Below are 19,638 nucleotides of genomic sequence, written 5' to 3' on the forward strand. Positions count from 1 at the left end.
GGAGAGATGTCTCAGGTTTTAACACTGCCTGACCACGTCTGAGCGTACCCCTTCCAGCGTCGGAGCTTCACGGTAGCCCTCCAGGCGCTCTGGGCGAGGGTCTCGCAGCGCAAGCCTTGGCGCTGCGCTGGGGGCTCGGGGTCACGTTCCGCTTACCGGTGGCATCTTGCGTTTCTGGCGCTTCTCGGCGCCTTCCTCTCGAGCCCGGTTCGGTATCTTCGCTCTAGAAAGCGAGTATTCTCCTCGCTTTAGAGCTAAACCGCCTAAGGGCGTGCGTAAGGCGCCGGTGCGGTGGGGACGGAGCCCGTTTGCACCCCCGGGGGGCTTTGGCCAGCCGTGCATCCCCCAGCCGCGCGTCCCGGGCCTCTGCTTTAGCTGCCGTCCCTGTCACCGAGCTAAACGGGGACCTTTGGACCCTCAGTGGGGCTCTGCCTCCCTGTCCGGGGCCGCGTTCCCGGCTTTCCCTGCGACGTTTCCCAGGCAGGGCTTTGACACCCGTGCTGCAGAGCTGACAAACTGCTCTCCTTTTGCTTTATCTAGTCTGCGTTTGACGTAAACCCTCTGCCTTTACCTCTGTTTCACATACGTTACGCCCCTGTTTCCCAAATTCTGGACTACCAAATGAACGTAATGGGAAGGGAGTTGCTTTAATCCAGTCTGGCCACAAAAATGGCATTAGTTTTCACTAAACTGATGCCGTTGTACTGAACCGATGTATTGAGTTTAAATCTGTTGCTGCATTGCTAATCATCGATTTAGTGTAACTGAGTAACCAGACCCACTTTTAAGATTATCTCTCTGTAAAAGGGGCTGTAGAGCTTTAACTACTTCAATTTAAAAACCGATTTGGCCAAGTAAAGGCAATCTCTGTGTTTAGCACAGCTGGTAGAGTGGGCTCTTGTCTGCGAAATGTGCAGTGCTTCTTTTGTAGTGTAGCCTGCAGAACAAAATACTGTTTGGCAACTACTTGATGAGACTTTAACTAGACGAATCCATCTACTAACTGACAACTTCTCTGCCACTGAAGTCTCCTTGCCCTTGCTTTCTTGGTCTAGAGAGAAAAAAGCTTTGTAAGTGTATCTGAATGCCTCTCCTGTAAAACAAGCAAAGTATATTCTCTCTTCAGTCTTCTAAAGCATCAAGGTGAAAGCATGGGCTGTTTGTTTTCCAGAGTCAGGATGACAAGTGCTGTTCTGCTGGGAATAATTTCTCAGGCTGCTGGCATGTTTTCTAACCAAAACAGCACAAGACGCTTTTGCACGGCCAAAGCAGTTGGTGCAGACATGAGGCCACTGATTTCATTGGTGTCTGTCTTTGATGGGGCTCTCAACTGTGTTGCTATGTTTACAAAATAACCCTTCAAGATCAGAGGTGTCAGCAGCTGGATCAGCCTTGGAGGAGAGCAGAAAGGAAAATGGCAACTGCAGTGCACAGGCTTTTATTGCGACACAAGAGTCCCAGCTGCAGCTAGCACCTGTGTGGCCATTCACACTAACGAACTCTATATTTAAACTTAGTTAGCAAATTACAGAGTCTGTGAGAGAGATGAGGGAAGAGCTGCTGTTTTTTCCACACACCTCTGCCCTGAAAAATGGAGGTAGGGCTTGTCTAGTTAGGGTTACATGCAGGGAACGGTGAGAAAAGGCCTCTGTGTTGTTTTTACCTTCCTCCAGCAATGCCTGAAACACAGATTCCTATTAAACAATAACGAGAATGTCAATTTGCACTGTTTGTGCTGTATTTTGCATTCAGAGGGATTACGGGTATGTTTAGCAAAGCTGTAATTATGGATTATTTCAACCAGCAAGAAGTGATGGGCTCTCATTCACAAGAGCGCACAAGGCAACAACATCTTTTCCTTTAAATCTAGGCCCCTGCTTTGAGGCAATGCTGTCAGATAATGAATTTTTGTTGCTGCCGTTAATCCTTTTACCACCCTTTAGATCAGAAACCAGTTAACCCAAGAGCGCAGTTTAAAATGGGAGGCCTTCCAGCAGGTTGATGAACTGCAGTGTGAAGTTTGTGACCTGGAAGCTACAGTTTCCCAGAGGAATGCGACTGCAGGTAAAAAGACAGGTCGTGTGTTGTAACCTGCCTTCTTGGGGAAATAAGTCTTATGAGCTATGTGTCCATGTTCCTGAATCCTTCCTTAATCTTTGAAGCAATAGGCAACTTAAGCCAAATATGAAAGAGGAGAAGACCTCCTCTGTAATGAAAGCACTTAGGTAGAGGAGAAAGACCTAAAACAATCTTGAGGAAAAGTCAGACAACTCAAAAGCCATGTGCCTTCTTACACCACAGCTGCTCGAGCAGCACAAGAAACACTGACTCCCAAGTTAATAACTTTAAACCATAACTTGCGTTGTCTTTTGCTTTGTAGGGATATAATGGGAAATATGAGGGGAGCTGCATTTAGGGGAGGAGGCAACTAGGAAACAAAGGATCCCAAGCGGTAGGAAATCGGGCTTCATTAGTGGCTCTGGTCCTGGAACAGCTTGCTTACGAATCATGTGGGGCAGCCAAACGAGACTGGACCCTTCTAATTTGATTAGATACATGCCTATGATTGCACGTATTTTTAGAGGATCTCAAAACAGCAGTGCGAGCTTTCTAGCCTTTAACTGAATTAACCTGGAACTTAAACCTTTAACAGAAATCTTTCTTCTCAGCTGTTTGTTAGGTAACCTTTTAATATTACATTAATATTTTTATTACGTAACTCATGTAGGTTAAAAAGCTTGGTTAGGGATTTCTACTCCTACCTGCCTGAAGTTGCTGCTTTTCTCTGTGGTATCAAGATCCTACTGTCAGTCTGACAAACGCATGCAGAAAAATTGATGGGCAATACCTAAATTCCTAGTAAATTAAGTAAACAAGAAAAAACTCCAATGATCTTTCAAGGTGCATTTCTATGCCACGAAGAATATAAAGTACTACAAATTTAATTAATATTCTGCAGGAAAATGTTAGTTATTCCTACCACAGGAAACTGAGAAATGCTCATTAGCACACTGCTGAAGACAAGACATGAACCAAACGTGGGGACATAAAGAACAGGGAGGCATCTTTAACTAATGCACAGATACACTTGGTTTCTCTGGCTTTAAACCAATCACGTTCAGTGAAAAAGTTGATGCAAAACTTGTAAGTCACGTTGATGCTACTGAGCACAAGGAAAGCAGCTGCCACAGAAAGGAAATGAATTTTTTTTTTTTTTTTTTTTTTTTTTTCCTGCTGCAAGTTACCATTGTTAAACATGATGCAGAGCTGGAAAAATTGGCTGAGGAGCTTAGATTTCTCTACGCTCAACATAAGAGCTCCATCAAACTATAGATACCTAGCCTGAAATGTGTTAAAACTCTGCAATGTATTGTAGCTACCTTTTTACTTGCGATTGTTTTATTCCTATGTCTAATAGCAGATGGAAGTTTTAAGGTTTGGTGGTATTTTTTTTCTTTTTTCTTTTCAAAAAGGTAGAAGGAAGACTGCAGAGCTGTTGTCCCATAGTACAAGCAGTATAAGAAGTTGTTTTCCAGGTAATAAGTCAATATTAAATAGCCCTCATTTTTGATGCATTAATGCTAGTACTTCTCAAAAGGCAATCCAGACTTGCATTGTGTAAAGATTTCTCTGTTTTATTAACCTGAGTTGCACTGTGCCACTAACCTGACTTCAGACCTACAGAATTGGCCAGACCTAGTGGTATAGGGCTGGCAACTGTTACTTGCAATAGCCCTGTTTTGACTGCAAAGGCGAAGGCGTTTTCGAAACGGGTCATGTCAGCTCCAGGAATGGCCCACATAGACTAAGACTTCAGCCAGTTTGTAAGAAGAACCTGTAGATTAGCAGTCTGAGACGTGCCCTCTAGCTTTTTCTCCATTCCTTTTCCTCCATCTTCACATCTCCCCCTTCTTCCCTCTCCAGTGCTCTAGGCTGTGGCCTGTCTCAGGAACGTAAAACAGCTGCTGCGCTTCTCTCTGGGCTCGTGTGATGCTTGTGCGGTCAGTCTTCCCAAGGCCCCGCTTCGGCACGCGTGGACCCCGAACGCGGTTTGACCAGACTGGGTAGTTAGTCGTGCAGGCTGGGCAGCTGCTCCGCTGCCGCTCCAGCAAGCGGCCGGAGTCCCTTGGACATCCACCCTGAAATAATGCCAGAAACAGCTAACCAACGTGGTCTGAAACGTCTTGGATCACATCTCAGAAGGAGGAGGAACACTATCTCGATTAACAAGTGCAGTATTACAGCTACACAGCAAAAACACCCTCACCTTTTTACCTAAACTTAGTGGGAAAGGTTAACATAGGATTAAGAAGTGGTATAGCAATACCACATTGTACATAGATAAAAATCAGTGTTAAATCACACCATGGCTGATAGCAAGCATAGCACTTGATTCAGTGGGCATTTTTTTTAGTGGCTGAAGGGTTGGCATTAAGTGGCTGCATATCTGCTTTTCAGAAATCTGCAAAGATGAATTTGCTAGGGAATTTAGTGTCACTGGGATCAGATCCTTAACACCCACCCACTCACACCTTTTAATCTTGGCTTTCAACAGGCCTGCGAAAGACTGAGTTGTGGGGAAAATAGTGACATATAATGAAGCAGACTTGGGGCAGCAAGAATTTTCTGCTTCACTGAAATGTCTCCTGCTGGACGAGTGAATGCTGATGCACTCATTACTATGAATGAAAAGGGTGTGGGGTGAGCTGCAAAAATTGCAGATAGTTGCAAATAACTTTTGCAAATAGTTGCAACTGTCTATCTGCAAATAGTTTTTGTTCTACTTTTTATCAAGATCATCCATGAACCACTTCTTCCAGACTAAGCAATCTATTATTCTATTAGTACTAGGCTGAGTGTTCACAACTTGTTTTGGGTTTTTTGTGGTGTTTATTTTTTTTTTTCTTTTCACCCTAACATTCTGCTTAGAGGTCAGAAACATCAGCTTTCACATTTACTTGAGTTCCACTTTAACTCTGTGTTGTTGGTGACACTCCAGGTTCTGCAGCTCAGGTCCAGAGTAAGAAGCTTTTAGCATCCGCTCAGCATGGGGATTACCAGCAGCATCCTTTGAATTTTGACCCAGGAAGCAGCAATGGAACAGGAGGAAACGCTCAAAGACCAAAGACAGTAAGCAGTGGTGGTATTAGTAATAAGCTGATACGGTTGCAAAATGAGCAACTTCTTTGCTAACTTGCAAGCTGTGATTTGTATATACACCCAGGCAGCTTTCCTCTGGACAATAACTCAACCCCCTTTGAAAATTTATCTTTAAAAGCAAGGTGACCAGTATGTATGGCTAGCAAACAGGAAAAAACACATTCCAAATGTTCCAAAAATTGACTAAGGAAAGGGTGCAGGAGGGAGATATTCAGACAGCAATGGTCCAGGAAAGAAATTTTTGGGGTTGGTTTTGGTTTTTTTTGAGTACCATGCCATGGTTTCTGACTTTTTGTTACTTATGCTTTCAGGTGCCTAGCAGATGGAAGGAGGGAAGGGCAGATAGGCTATTAGCACACCCAAATGAAAAGTCTCTTGCTACTGTCTTCACGCAACTACAGAAACAAAGACTGGTCCAGAAGTAAACCTAAATGTATTTTTAATCAGTCCAGGGCATTTTAGAAAATGCCACTGAACTGGCAACCTTGAAGCAAGAGAAAAACAATTTATATACAAATCAAAGAGAGGCAGTAATACTCCAGTGCTGTGCATATGCACTTCAGCATACTTGGATGCAGCATTCAATACCAGCTCCAGTCAGTTAATCTGCTAATCCATTTTAGGTACTGGGTGATGGAGATCCTCATTCTGAGCAAGAGCAGCACTGCACGTCCTTCCTTCACAGACAATGCCGCACAGCACAGAAAGGCAAGGATATCAGTCAAAACTAAAAGGCTTCCTTTTATTATGGTAACCTCAGACTGTGGTGGTGCAAAGCACAGCGAAGTACTTAAAGCAAAAGCATTGGGTCTGGCGTTTGGGGTTTTCTTTGATCAGTTTTGGTTTTTTTTTTAACTGCTTTCCTATTGCAGCTCCTGTGTAAAAACGTGTAAGTTTATCTGCATTTCTCTTGCATGGAAAAAAGCTTGCTTTTATAGCCTAGCAAAAAAAATGACTCAAAGCTGTCTTTCAGTGATATGTCAAATTGTATTGCAGCTTTTGATGAGTTGGAATACTAACCTATGTGCCTTTTAGCATCATCCAATTCCCTGGCTGTTTGTGACCATGAATAATCAAACAGCTCAGTAGTCTTGTTATAAATAAGACCTAGAATTAAATTCAGGCAACCCTTAACAGCACTGCAATGGTTAAACACTGAGTAAAGGAACTCAAACTTCTGTTAGAAATGCTGCAGTATTTCAAGATGGAGGATTCCTTCACCATTACTGAAACAAGCTTTATTTCATTCAAGCTTGCTGCTATGCCAAAACAAGTTACAACAATGCTGTGGAATCAGTTATCAAATAACATGAGTTCTTTTTAAGGTATGCCTTGAATGAATGACAAGGTGACTGATAACTATCCAAGGTCAGCTGTCACTAGAGAAGACACCAAATGTAATTCTAGCACATTCCAGGAACCAGATGCCAATTTGGAAGTATAACAACAATATCAGCATGAAGCACTTATGTGCCACTGCAGCAGTAAAAAGGAAAGGGCTGTCTCTGGCTAATTACAGCTTCTTGATAAAATACTTCAAGAATTACTCACCTTACTTAATACAGCAAAATTCAATGATTTTTTGAATGAATGAATGCTGTACCTATAGAAGACTACCTTCAAAGAACAGCAGTAACACAAGACTGGTACTATAGGGATAAACAATCTTCCATAAGCTTTCAGTGCTGCATTGTAACAAAAACTTAATTCAGTCCTTGACTGCATGCAGTGAATGGATGATTTTCTTCAAGGCATAGTAATTTTAAGCACATCAGGAAGTTCTGGGTGTCTTCCGTTTCCATAAAGCCTTTTCAGAAACACTACTAAAGTTTTTGCAATTTCCCATAATATGAGACTGACTTATGTCAAGACTAGCTCGTGACACATTCACACATCATTCACTAACAAAAGCATCAAGGTCAGGACGTGAAACTGCTGAGGTTACTTCACTCGGAGCTGGTTATCATTTTAGTCAGTCTGCAACTACAGCATTGCACACCCTCTGTTCTCTTGTTCAAGGATACTGACAGTTATTTCCTAGCAAATATCCTCCTCTTTCTCATGCAACCAGGAAACAAATAAGGCTCAGAGCAGTATCTTTTTCATGTTGCACCATACAGTATTGACTTAGCATTTGGTATTTAGGAAAGCTAACGTAACTCTTCAAACCTTTCATACTCCTGCTTTCCCTACAGTTTCTTAATTCCTACGAAAAACAGCTCTTACCTCCAGACAGTCAGCAGACAGTTCCCTCTGGGATTGCCCACATTAAAGAAAGTTTACAAGTAAAATTTCATTCAACAGATTTTTTTTATTTATCAATTTGGTTTTGCGATTACAACTGTTTCAGTTTTCTTCCACTGAAGACAAAATACAAACTTTTACAGCAACACTTGCAGAGAACATTCATAAGATAACAGCTTGATATTTGCACAAGTTGGCTTCAAGAAAAAGCCAGATAACTTGAAAAGTCACTACAGTTCAGTGCCTAAAACTGATTTAGGAGCAAATACAACTACAGATCTATGAGCTACCTTCCACTTCAAAACACAAGGCTGAGAAAAACTGCAAGTTGTTACTTCGGGTTTTCTGCTAGTACACAGCACACATCAGCCAATACCGCCATTTCACAAGGAAGTAATTACTTTCTATAGTGAGGCAGCCAAGCACATGGTGAAGATGTATAACCCAGCCTCCCCTCCCCCCAAACAACCGAAAGGGAAACAATCTGAGCCACAACTCTGTAAATTGTGGATTATACCTTGTTGGCAAGCCTAATGAGCAAGCAGTGCGTAGTGCAGGCCTTCCAGAACATGACTAAATTGATATAGTACAAGCTTGAGTTTTTCAGATTGGCAGCTGTATATGTCAGAGATCCTGGGTTTCCTAAGGTCTCAGAAAGTAGCAAATGCTGGCACCAAGAAAAATTTAGTAACTAAGGCAAGGTATCCCTTCCACCCTTTTAAACAAAATTTGAGGCAAAAGATTAAGCAACTTTAAGGCACTTCAAAAATTATTTTTAGTTTGCTTTACCAGCATAGTTTATCAGCAACCTAAATCGGGATCAGCATAGCTCATGAATAAGCATTTTAGCAACATTTTACAGAGCAACAAATTTTTTTGTGGCTATGTCTACCATGCTATGACGTGTTCTGTGGCACTTTTCTGCAAGTTTCCCAAAAGACAGCCCTTTGAGGCCAAAAAAAATTATATACTAGGCATACAGTTTGCTTTGCTGAGCTGAAGGAGAACTCTGTCACACTTTAGAAGGGTGTTTTGCTCATTTCAAAGCACAGAATACAAGCTCATGGATATCTTTTTAAACAAATAACAGTAATAAAATAGCTCTGAGATAGATAGGGAAAGGACAGATTAAGTGATTTCACAATAAGGCCAAGGATATACCATCTAACCCACACACATACTGTTGCTGGAAACTGGCTGCTCACTCTGCTGTTTCAATAAACCTGAGCTGATTGTCTTAGTTTTGTTTAGAAAACCAAATCCTAATGAACTCAAAGATACAGTACTGGTGAGTAACTAACTTCTGTATTTTGTAGCAATTTGAGTTTTCTATGCAGCACAACAGGAACAATGCCATTCAAACTAGAAGAATGCAAGAAAGCAAACCTGTGCACAAAGTTTCCAACTGAAATGCACTTAATTTGCTTCATATTTAAGTTCCACTGCCATGACTATTATTATCTGCATTAATGCTATCATTTTGTATTGGGTGCCAAATTCCAGTCAAGTCAGAGCTAGTAAGACAGTACTACAGGTTATCCCAAAATTGATGATCAAGGGATATCATCAAAAACTACATATTATGTGCTACAACCACTTGATTTTATCTTTACTTCCATTTTTTCCTATGGGTTTATTTTCACAGGTGCTCAAGTCAATCTACATTGGAGATGACATACCTTTGATGAGTATCACATGGCTGACCCAGCCAAGGAAAAAAAAAATTAAAAAAATACTATTTAGCCAAATAGATTTCCTTAACCAGTTCACTGCAGGGTGACATAAACCTGATGCCAGGAAGAGGGGAGGAGAAAGAAACTACAGCAATCCTGACTAGGATCAAATTGGCAGAGCCTCTGAACTACCCTTAACTGCTCCTTCAGCAAGCAGACATACAGGAGGGTAAAAAACAAAAACCACCACCCAACCATGAAATTAACTGCAACAAGTTTAAGAACCATTTGAATAAGAAAAACCTCAGGATTTCCCAAACACCAGTATTTCAAGTATAAATGTACATTGTTGCCTTTTTATACAGGGAGTGAACTGAATTTTATCACTAGTTTTATGGTTGGTCTTTGTAGGCCAGAACAAAAGGTAACTTAAAAGCTTCTGTTTGTAGCTGAACATTACTGTACCATGCTCCTTCACCCTCAAACAAGGTCAATAAGGGACAGTTATTTAGTGTGAAAAGTTTTTAAACTGGAATGCTCAAGTCACATGTATTCCATTCTCCTATATAAAGCTAGTACTTAAGAGTTTTATTATCTTTGAGATAGGTGGGATGCTTTTGCAGCCTACTGCTTTCTAGTCTTTTAAGGCACTAATCTTCATTTCCCCTTTAGAAGGACTACCCCTACATCCCCTCTCCACCCTCAACATTAATTGGAAAGGGCATAGGATTTCTGTTTGGAATGCAGTATTTTATCAGGCAACCTTTATTCTTGTGTAAAAAAATTTATGGGTTATGTTACTCTGTTAAGACATTATCTACTTCTACAATTTTGCTCATCTTTCTAGCAGCACACTGTAAGAGCCATAAGCTAGTATAAATGGTATTTCACTCCCTGAAGTCAGTCACCAATAATTCACATCTTGATAAAACTGAAGGGATACTGTATCAAATGTTGATTAAATTAGCCTTCACAATAAGTCATCATGAGATTGTCTATTCAAGACAGTGTTGCCACTGAGTAAGAATCTCTGAACCTCTACATTTGGCATATCAAAAAAAAGTCCCACAGCAGCAGCCACTAAAGGAAAATAAGACAGCCATTAGAACCCATGCAGCATATTGCAAGTAATCCTGTTGAAAAGATTCATATCATCTCTTGCCAAGTATAATGTTGCAAAAATATTCTTTTAAAGTCTTCTTCTAGAGATTTAAAGGATATTATGAACTGCTGTCTTCCATGAGCAACAGAAAATATTTTGGTTCAGTGAACTACAGGTGTTGGGCTGCTAGTCCATTATGAAGTGGCAGGTCCTAAAGTGTGTGATAGTTTCGGTCTTTCGACTTGCAGAACTTGTACAGAAAGAAAATAACCGCTTGCAGACCAAGAACAAGGACAATTCCACCTATGAAACTCGCAGCATCAAATGTAGATTTGCGTGGAGAAGGTGCAGGAGTCACAGTAGCATTTGTACCTGTTAAAACCACATTAGAGTTTGTGAGTGCACAAAGCTCACAAAAGTTTTACAGATTTTAGTATTGGCTTCCTTGTATTAAGATTACTCAAAACATCCAATAAGGAAACAAAAAATAATCAAAAGTAAAGACGTATCAGCAGCTGCATTTAGATTAGTGATACTGAAATCCTGATTAAATACTGTTTGTACAAGGCTAGAGCTATTTATAGCCAAACTGCTCTGGACCTCAATACTGAGCAAGTTGCAGCTGGACTTTATTTGTACTTCAAAAAGCCAAAGCTTTCCTCCTTTACATAGAAGTGTATTATTGATATGCTCACATTCAAAATACATTTACCAATCTCTGCTGCTTGCTCCATTTTTTTTGCTTAAATTCAAATTAAATTATTATCTTCCATCTACTGTACTTTACCCCAAGAGTTATGCTTAAAGAAATCAGCTGAAGCCACAACACACAAATCTGGAAGTAACAGCCATCTGCTGATGGCTAGTTTTAAAGAGCTTTACTTCATGAAAGCTTTTAATGAAATAGCATATTCAGGACTAGTGCTGAAATAAAATACTTCAGCTTACTGCCATCACTGTAGCTCGATTTTTTTTTTTTTTAATAGGTATCCCATTATTATGCTGCAAGTGAAAAACAAAATACCTTCTCCCAAAGATAAGTGAGTTAACAAGTGACTTCCAGCCACACTATTAAAAGCTGCCAGCTGATTTCATTTGACCAACACATTTCTGACCTGTAATATCTCACCAACTAGCTGTTTCTCAGGGTATTATCTTGCTACATACATACATCACCTTAACAAAATTAGACATGCCATGAAGTTAGAAGTGACAACAGCAGATATACCGATACTACTTTAAAGTTGTCACTTATCTTTCAAGATAACACTTACAAAGCAACACTAATTTCTAAGTATTTTATGCTTTATTTACGCTAGTAGTAGCAGTTACCTGGAATACTGGTTGTTGTGGTAGCTGAAGTAATGGCAGTTGTAGGTAGAGGAGCATGTGTAGTTACGTTGGTGATGTTAGCTGTTTGAGAGAAGACAGTATGCGCATACCATAAACTTCAAGACCAAAGTTCACAAGCACTGAAGTTCTTATGTAAATGATTTGTCTTGTTTTGCTTAAACAAGGACAAGCTTTGACCTCAGACTGCACCCCACACAATTTATATGTTCAGCTGCATGGCATTAAGCCAAGTTTCTGCAATAGGGATTTTTTTCAAACTTGCATACCATTGTTAACCAAATATTTCAAGGTTCTCCACAGATCAGCCAGCCATTCTTCCTTCAGACAAAACCACTTTTCTTTCAAGCACCAATATAAATGCTGGTATTTGAACAAGAATCAAGACAACTGAGAATCTGCATCAAGGCAAAGGACTTTTTCATTAAACAGCCCTTAGAATCAGTATTTACTGTACTAAAAAAGTACTTAATGTTGTACCTCTGGACAGGAGATAAACACACGAAGTTTTGCTATACTCTTTCTCCCCTTGTGCCCAAAACACTAACTGTGAATGACATCACTGGAATAAGCAAACACTCACCTGTAGCTAGACTGTCTCCTAAAAGCCCTTCCATCAAGTCAGAACACTAGGTCTCTGACCACCCCCAGATTAGCATTACTAAAAATTAATCAGTATTCCACTATGTGCCTCAGACAAGTGCCAACATTTGTAGGTTTACTCAAAGCTAAACATCACCCTACTGTACATTAGGCTGCCCTAAGCCTAATCAAGTACCAACTCGTTACCTCCCAGCTCCCTTAAGCAGCAGATGCTTTTAAAGATTTTTTTTTTTTTTTTTTTTTTTTTTGAGAACTTCACTGTTAAGAAGGCAGCACACATAAGAACAGAAATTTTTGAACTGGGCAATAAAAAAAGCCCCAAACTCGTAAGAACTCATGATTAGTGGAAATGACTAATCTAATTCAAACAATTACCACTGAGCCAATTCTTAATTATATTGGAAAGAAGCATTTTCTCTGTTAGACTTTTATAAAATCCACTTCTTCCAAACCTTCGGACCATTTCTGTATTTCATACATCAGATGTTTAGTAGTCATGCTGCTACAGTGATCTGCAGAAAAACCCTTGTCCTTTATTTTATCCACCAGTTCCTAGTTTACTGCCATTCTATGTTCAGGGGTACTATATTACCTATAGCAGTATGAGCTGTGGTAGCAGAACTGGCTGTGGTAGTATTGGAAGGCGCTGTGGTAGTATTGGAAGACGCTGTGGTAGTATTGGAAGACGCTGTGGTAGTATTGGAAGACGCTGTGGTAGTATTGGAAGACGCTGTGGTAGTATTGGAAAGAGGAACAACTGTAGGAGCTACGAAAGAATAAAGAGTTACGATAAAGAGATTAATGACAGTATTTAACTAAAAAAAAAAACCCAAACCAAAAAAACCTCACAAAACAAAACAGAACAGCAGCAGGCTGAATTTTAGGGAATTCATATAGCACTGAGTTCTATCATAGTTTTGGTTTGAAATTACAAAGCAGTTGAATGTTCAATCCACCACACTAACAGCAAAAGTTGCATGAGTGAACACATGAAAAACCTCATCACAGGCAGCCCAATCAAGTCAGTGTTCAACTAGCAACTCAAGATTCCTCAAAGCAAACAGAAGGGAGAAGAGTCCTACTGTACAAGCATAAACTGTGCATGCTTTACACAACAGCAAACTAGGTATTCCATTCTGCTTCCCAACTGCACTGCAACTTAAATTGGACCTGACCTATCAAGTTCAACTAGAAATCAGTGGTTAGACAGCTGAAGCAGTATGAGGGGAAAACCAAAACATCCTCAAGAATCTGAAAGTTTAGCTAAAGCTTTCTGTTCTGAGAGCTGTTGCTGGTTGTAGGTGCTCTCAGCTTCAGCATGTGCTGTAAAAAAAAAAACCAACTGTGAAGCCTTCTGCAACTTACTGTATTAACCGAGTTAATCGCACAGGCAGCTTATCTAAACTGTTGCTTAATCATACACTGATACATCAGCAGGCTTCCTGCTGAAATACCATTATATCCAGAAGCCTTTAATACTAAGGGTCATTTAAATGTGGTTGTTTACATCTTGAAACAATTCAGCATGGTGGGAAACCAGAGACAACTGTTTCTACAGAGAGGGGCTGGATATATCAGAACCTACATACTCTCAGGTCCTACTTGCATCAAGTCAGTTTAGGTCCACCTTTAACAATTTTTCCACGTCAATCCCCGAATGTAGTGCTGAGCCATGACACTGTAAGAGCAGATAAGGTATACGGGTTCTTCCACACCAACAAAGATCCTCTACTAAAGGTGACAATTAAGTTTCCTTGACTATGCAGAAGCTAAAACACAACAACCTGATAATGTCACTACAAGTGTAACAGGAACAGATTGTAAAAATTCTACTCTTGGATATAGAACAAGGCATTGTCACAGCATGCTTTCTTCAGAAAGCACTGAAAAATGGTACCGTTAATACTCCTGATTAAGAGGTGATTGTTACAATTTTAGAAACAACACATAAGTCCAAGTCAAGCAGAATTATTTTGGACTGGCTGCCACCAACACAAGATAGCCCATAACAGCATGGAAACTTCATCTCTGTTGGTGTGAGCCAGCATCTACAGCAGCACTGTTGAACTCATCTAGACAAAAGTATTAAGAATTTTCATTTGCTGTTCTAGATCTTAAAACCAGAAAATCCCCTTTTAAAGTCCACTTCTTCTTACCTTTCAGAAAAACTAAAATTGGGGGGCTTTCACAAAAGTGAAATTCAAGATTTAATCTAAATTATTCATATCCTGCAAATCTGCTTTGCACAGCAGGCACAAATTACTGAGAAGACTGAAGCAGACACGCAGCTGAGCACACTCCCAGCATGAAGGATTTACCTTATGCAGTTCTATAACCCAGACCCTGCACTTCAGGACTGCATGAAGAGCTGTGCTAGTTAACAATTAAAACTGGAAGGTTCATAAGGTTTTCCTGTTTACTGCATCTCACATGAAGCAATGGACTTAGGTGAATCTTGGATATGCTATATCTAATAGGAAATGTCACCCATTTTAATCTAAGAAACCAAGGCAGTAGCCAGAGACATGTGTCTAGTAAAACATCAGGCTTCTTGAAACAGGAACAGTAAGCAGTTAACTGAATGCACAACAAAATTGTGTATTTTAGTATCGCATATCATATGTTTAAGCTGGAAGCAAAGGGCTTATTTACATACTTGCACATGCTTATGTAAATTGTAGAAGCGTTATTAACAAAGGTCAGCAGATGAAGGAGTTATAAACACAACTGCTTCACATTAAACGATGCGAAAGCTGAGTATCTAAATACTTACAAGAACACTGTTCTTCAACTGCACAGTTGCTATACTTCAAAACTACTTCTGTTTCATTTACACACATGTGTCCTGTCAGAAAAGAAGAGGCAAGAATATTTACAGCAGCAGAACTTTAAAGTGTTTGAGACATTGTCCCTAAATACTAATAAACTGTTTGAAGGACAAGCTAAACACCATCTTCTGGCCAGGGTAACATTAAAGCCACTTCAATATGCAGGACTTCAGTATTATATTAATAATTAGAAAAGTTTTAGTATTTTCTTTCACTACAGTTACTCTACCACTCATCAATACTTAGGCAGTACTTATACATGGCTATGCACCATTTTGCAGTAACAGTATAGCTTGCTATTTTTTCTTCATAGCCTATAAAATTAGACAGTGTTTCTACTATTTGTGGCATTTTTCAAGTTAAATATTTTGCATCTCTATGGTAGCATCATAAAAAAAAATGTCTTAAAATTCTACATGCAAGCAAAACTTAGTTCCAGCTTTTCAAACAGGTCCTTGACATTGAAATTGTTGAAGACATCAGTTTCTTATTCTCTGCCTGCACACCCTTCTCCCTTGACTCAGATTTCAACCTCTCCCTCAAAGAAGTTACATAGATCTCTTGGGTTTGCAGCATGAGCCTGTCGGTCAGACAACAGACAACACATGCAGAATTCAGAAAAAAGAGCTTCTTGAAGGACACTCTTGTACTGGACAAGTTACATCCAAAATTCTTTTCATTAGCTCCGAAGCATCTTAGCCTTCATATATAACCTTTCTTGGTCATCCACCATCAAGTGCTACAAAATCACTGTTAGTCAAGCCATTTTTCTCTCTTCCTCTGTTTCCACCTCACATAAGAAGTACAAATAATCCACCTGAGGACTACTTATGTAGTCTTTGTATGACTTTGTCAACAGCAACTTCATCTCATCCAGGACTGAGCACCAGAGGTCACCTAAATGTAGTTACATCCAACTCTCCAACAATGGGAAAAACAAGGCTCTGAATGATACCAGCTAATGCTTCTTTGGCTCTGTCATGTTCCATTCAGTGGGCTGCAATTCTTAATTTTAGGAACACTACTCTTAACTAATCTTATTTAATGGACTCCTCTCCCTTATTGCACTTCAGTTCAGGAGTAATGGTTGTGACTAGCAGGTCTACGACAAAACCTTTTGAGGTTCCCTGATTGAAGCACAGGGATGTGCCTGCATGTCAGAATCCACTCATGACTCCTTAACAGCAAACGCAAGCGACTAGTTTGTTCTAAAAACATTCTGAACCATTTGGAAAACATTAGCTTATCAACAGCAGAGATTTAAATCAGAAGCCTTAAAAATCTGGGATTATCTTGAACATGTTCAGCTGTCTCCACATAAGAACTTGAAAAGCTTAACAACAGATATGAGTTAATACTTCATTAGGTTATCAAACAGAACAGTATATTTGTGTAATGAGCACTAATATAGATGAAGTAGGTCTAGTTGAGTTTAAGGTTCTGCATAGCATAGTAAGGATCTGCACTGTGTAGTCTTCCTTACTTTCACATCTGATCCACTTGCAGCCTGCTACATTTGTGTCATCACCAATACACGAACTGCAGTTAGAAAGGTTTTCACAGATGCCTAAAAAAAAAACAACAGAAATGCATTGATTAGGACAAAATTACCACTGTCAAAAGAGCAACTTCACCCACAGAAACAACTCTTAGATCCATAACTTCCCATATGTACATCTCCTGGGTTAAGGCACAATCCTTCCCACTGAACTAACTACAACTGAACACTGCAACTTAGTAATGCATTTGACAAGACACAAATACATTTCCCTCCAGACACTACCCGTACCCCAAAACCAGACCCCACACGTACACCAAGATTTTGCATCATGCAACCTCTCACTACAGTAAACAGATAAGAGGATATGCTACTCTAGTGAAGTTACCAAAGTTCACCAAAATAATTTTGCAGAAGTTCACCGAAACATCAGATGGTAAGAGCCTTGATCCTTTTGATTACATTTTTCCTTTAGGTAATACAGGCAGCTATAAATAACCCTACAGTAGAAAGCAACCAGAGTATGGTAAATAAAAGACAAGAACCTAGAGGACTTCATATACAAATGCATATAAAGGAGAGCAGAAAGTAAGTCAATCTATTCATATTTTGATCACAGCAGAAGCCAGTAACCTAACCAGTCCAGCTGCTTTTTTATGTCAATCTCAGTCAAACATTGTTGCCTTAAAACCACAATGACAATACATCCACTATCTGGATCAAGTAAGATCTCCTAATCTACAATTTTACTGCATTAGTTTTAATTAAGAACTTACTCATACAGCCATCATGCTCAGAAAACCCACATACCACCCACAACTCCTTACAGTGCATACTCTCCAGCACATTTCACATCATATCCACCTACTCCAGGCACCTTTGGGTGACCTTTTACTTTGCTCTGCTCCCTAGTCAGGGTATTGCTGCTATTCACAGATCTTTGGCAACCAGCATGGTAATTTATACCTCAGGATAACAACTACAAATACAGGAACTAACTTCAGTATTCTCATAATTTGAATTAAGCCTGAACCCACCTGGCCTTTCTCTTGGTTATGGTAGGATCAGGCTAGAAATACTGCCACTATTTCTTCACTTTCAAGAAACGTATAAAGATATGAAAACACCTTTGACGGTTTGCATCAGTGAGGCATGCAACAGACTTGCCCTGTTCGCTTCAGAAATAAGGCACTTAAACCACTTCAAGAGCTATATGACAGTTTCTGGATAACAGATTTCAGAAAAAAAAGTAATTTATTATTCTGGGTATACATCTGAAGAACAATCACAGCACGAAGAACATTCACTTCTGACAAATGAACAACATTCACTTTTATAAACTCCTCACTGGTACATAGAAAATTCAGCACAGTACATCTGTGGAGACAGGAGGACAGTCAGTGCAGCCAGCTAATACCAGGTGCACTAGGACTTTCAAACTTTCAAAACAGCTTTCCCAAACTAGCGTGGGGGAAGAACAGATTTACAAGAGTAAAGGATCAGGGAAGTTTTTACCACAGCAAAAGGTTTCAAGAATGAGCTGTTAACTTCAGAATCAGCAGCAGGGTGTCAGATGTTCTCCCAGTGCTACTCCTGCTGTGAAAGGCTCTCTTAGGATCTTTATATGGGACAACAGCAAGCTCCCCAGCTCTCCCTGTCAGCAGATGCCTGCTCTTCACTGAAAAAATGCCTCTGGTACCATGAACTCAGCTCTTAAGCATAGGCAAGCTCATATTTGCTCCCAAGATAAAAACCTGTCTGTTGTACTGGCTCTTACATAGAGTAAATCCAGATATTCCCCTTACACTTGAGGGCGAGACCTAGAAACACTAACAGAGGCATGTCCTGCTGGACCAACACTGCCCTCTCCCGCTGCACCGGAGAGGTTGTTAATCTCTGGCTCTTGGCAGTCCTCAAGCAGTTCGCGGTTCCGATAGGGTGCCCGATATTGGCCTACATCACGTCCTCGGTGGTAGGGCTGAAGAGGAAATCTAGAAGGGCTGAAGCAGAGGTTACTGGACAGCTTCACACTTAAGTGCACCCAGCGCCATTACGCAATGCGGCCAGAGAACATTAAGCTACTTCCAAACCAACTTCTTTCCTTAGCTTTTTGGAGCATGTGGCACGTTTTGTGGTTCTTGGCCACGTAAACACTTTAGCAAATAGCTCAGAGCCAGAAAGATTAGACGAGCCCAAATAAGGAGGCTATCATCAGGATAACAAACAACCGGCAGCAGTGACAGAACACTGCTGGCGTACCTAACTCCCGCAGGTACAAACCGCAGGTCAAAACCTGTACTAAGTTCGCAAGAAACGAACGCGCCGCGGACGTTTTACTGGACACAAAGGCACCCGCTGCTAGTCATTTGCTGCATACGGGGGGCCGGGTACCGGAGGCGGTGTGAAACCCCGCTAACGGATTTCACACCGAACGCTCCGCGGCGAGGGGCGAACCGAAAGCGAATAAGAAAGGAACCAGAGAGAAGCGGGCGAGGAGCTCGGCGGGCTGCGGCCGAGGCGCTGAGGGCGGCGGCGCTGCCGCCTCGCGGAAGCGGCCGAGCTTGTGAGGGAACGCAGGGCGGATCCCCCGCCGGGCGGACGGATACCCCCGCCGGGCGGCCGGCACCGCCGGGATCGGCTCTGCTCCCCTCCCCGGCGCCGGCAGAGCGGAGGGCCGGTCGGTCGGAGGGTCGCTCGGCCGCCCGGACCGAGCTCGGTGCGCGGAACCCGCCCCGCTTCCCCCCCCCCCGCCCCCATAACGCCGGACAACGGGCGGGGCGCGAGCGCGGGAGGGGGAGGGGCTGCCCCGTCAGCAACTGAGGGGAGTTGGGGGGGGGGGGGGTTTGTCGCGAGGCACTCACCAACGGTCGCGGCGTCGTTACCGGCCGCGCGCGCCCAGCGGCTCTGCGCGGCCCCCGCGGCCAGCCCGCAGAGGCAGGCCAAGCAGAGAGCGGTGAGGGGGAGCGCGGGTGTCCGGCCCATGGCGGCGGCGAAGCGAGGAATGAGCGGCTCCCGCTCGTCGGTACGGCTCTTCGCTCCGCTCCGCCTCCCTCCGCGAACCCTCTTGGGCGCCGTCGCCCCGCCCCCGGCGTCAACGTGAGCGGCGGCGCCGCCTCGCTGGCCCCGCCCCCTCCCCCGCGGCCGGCTCATGGAACGGTCCCCACCGCGGCGCGGCCTTGC

At 41.8% G+C, this 19,638-nt stretch overlaps 1 protein-coding gene and 1 long non-coding RNA gene across 3 annotated transcripts; one reads left to right on the top strand and one right to left on the bottom strand.

Annotated features, from left to right (window-relative positions):
- The first annotated feature begins 4,789 nt into the window (after positions 1-4,789).
- Positions 4,790-6,115, top strand: LOC115333291. The gene is made up of 2 exons (XR_003920737.2): positions 4,790-5,130; positions 5,472-6,115. It is a non-coding gene; the product is annotated as an uncharacterized LOC115333291 (long non-coding RNA).
- Positions 6,116-7,451: 1,336 nt separating this feature from the next.
- On the bottom strand, positions 7,452-19,638 carry CD164 (CD164 molecule). Of its 2 annotated transcripts, none has more exons than XM_029995995.2 (6): positions 19,320-19,638; positions 16,444-16,527; positions 14,906-14,977; positions 12,725-12,889; positions 11,512-11,592; positions 7,452-10,551 (listed from the first exon to the last, which is right to left on the bottom strand). In XM_029995995.2, the coding sequence occupies exons 1-6, from the start codon at positions 19,606-19,608 to the stop codon at positions 10,391-10,393; spliced, it is 852 nt and encodes a 283-aa protein (XP_029851855.2). In that variant the 5' UTR covers positions 19,609-19,638; the 3' UTR covers positions 7,452-10,390. The 2 variants fall into 2 exon arrangements, with proteins under 2 accessions (XP_029851855.2, XP_029851844.2); XM_029995984.2 differs by having other exon boundaries at positions 12,725-12,898.

The sequence above is a fragment of the Aquila chrysaetos genome, chromosome 2 (assembly GCF_900496995.4).
Source record: "Aquila chrysaetos chrysaetos chromosome 2, bAquChr1.4, whole genome shotgun sequence".
NCBI lineage: Eukaryota > Metazoa > Chordata > Aves > Accipitriformes > Accipitridae > Aquila > Aquila chrysaetos.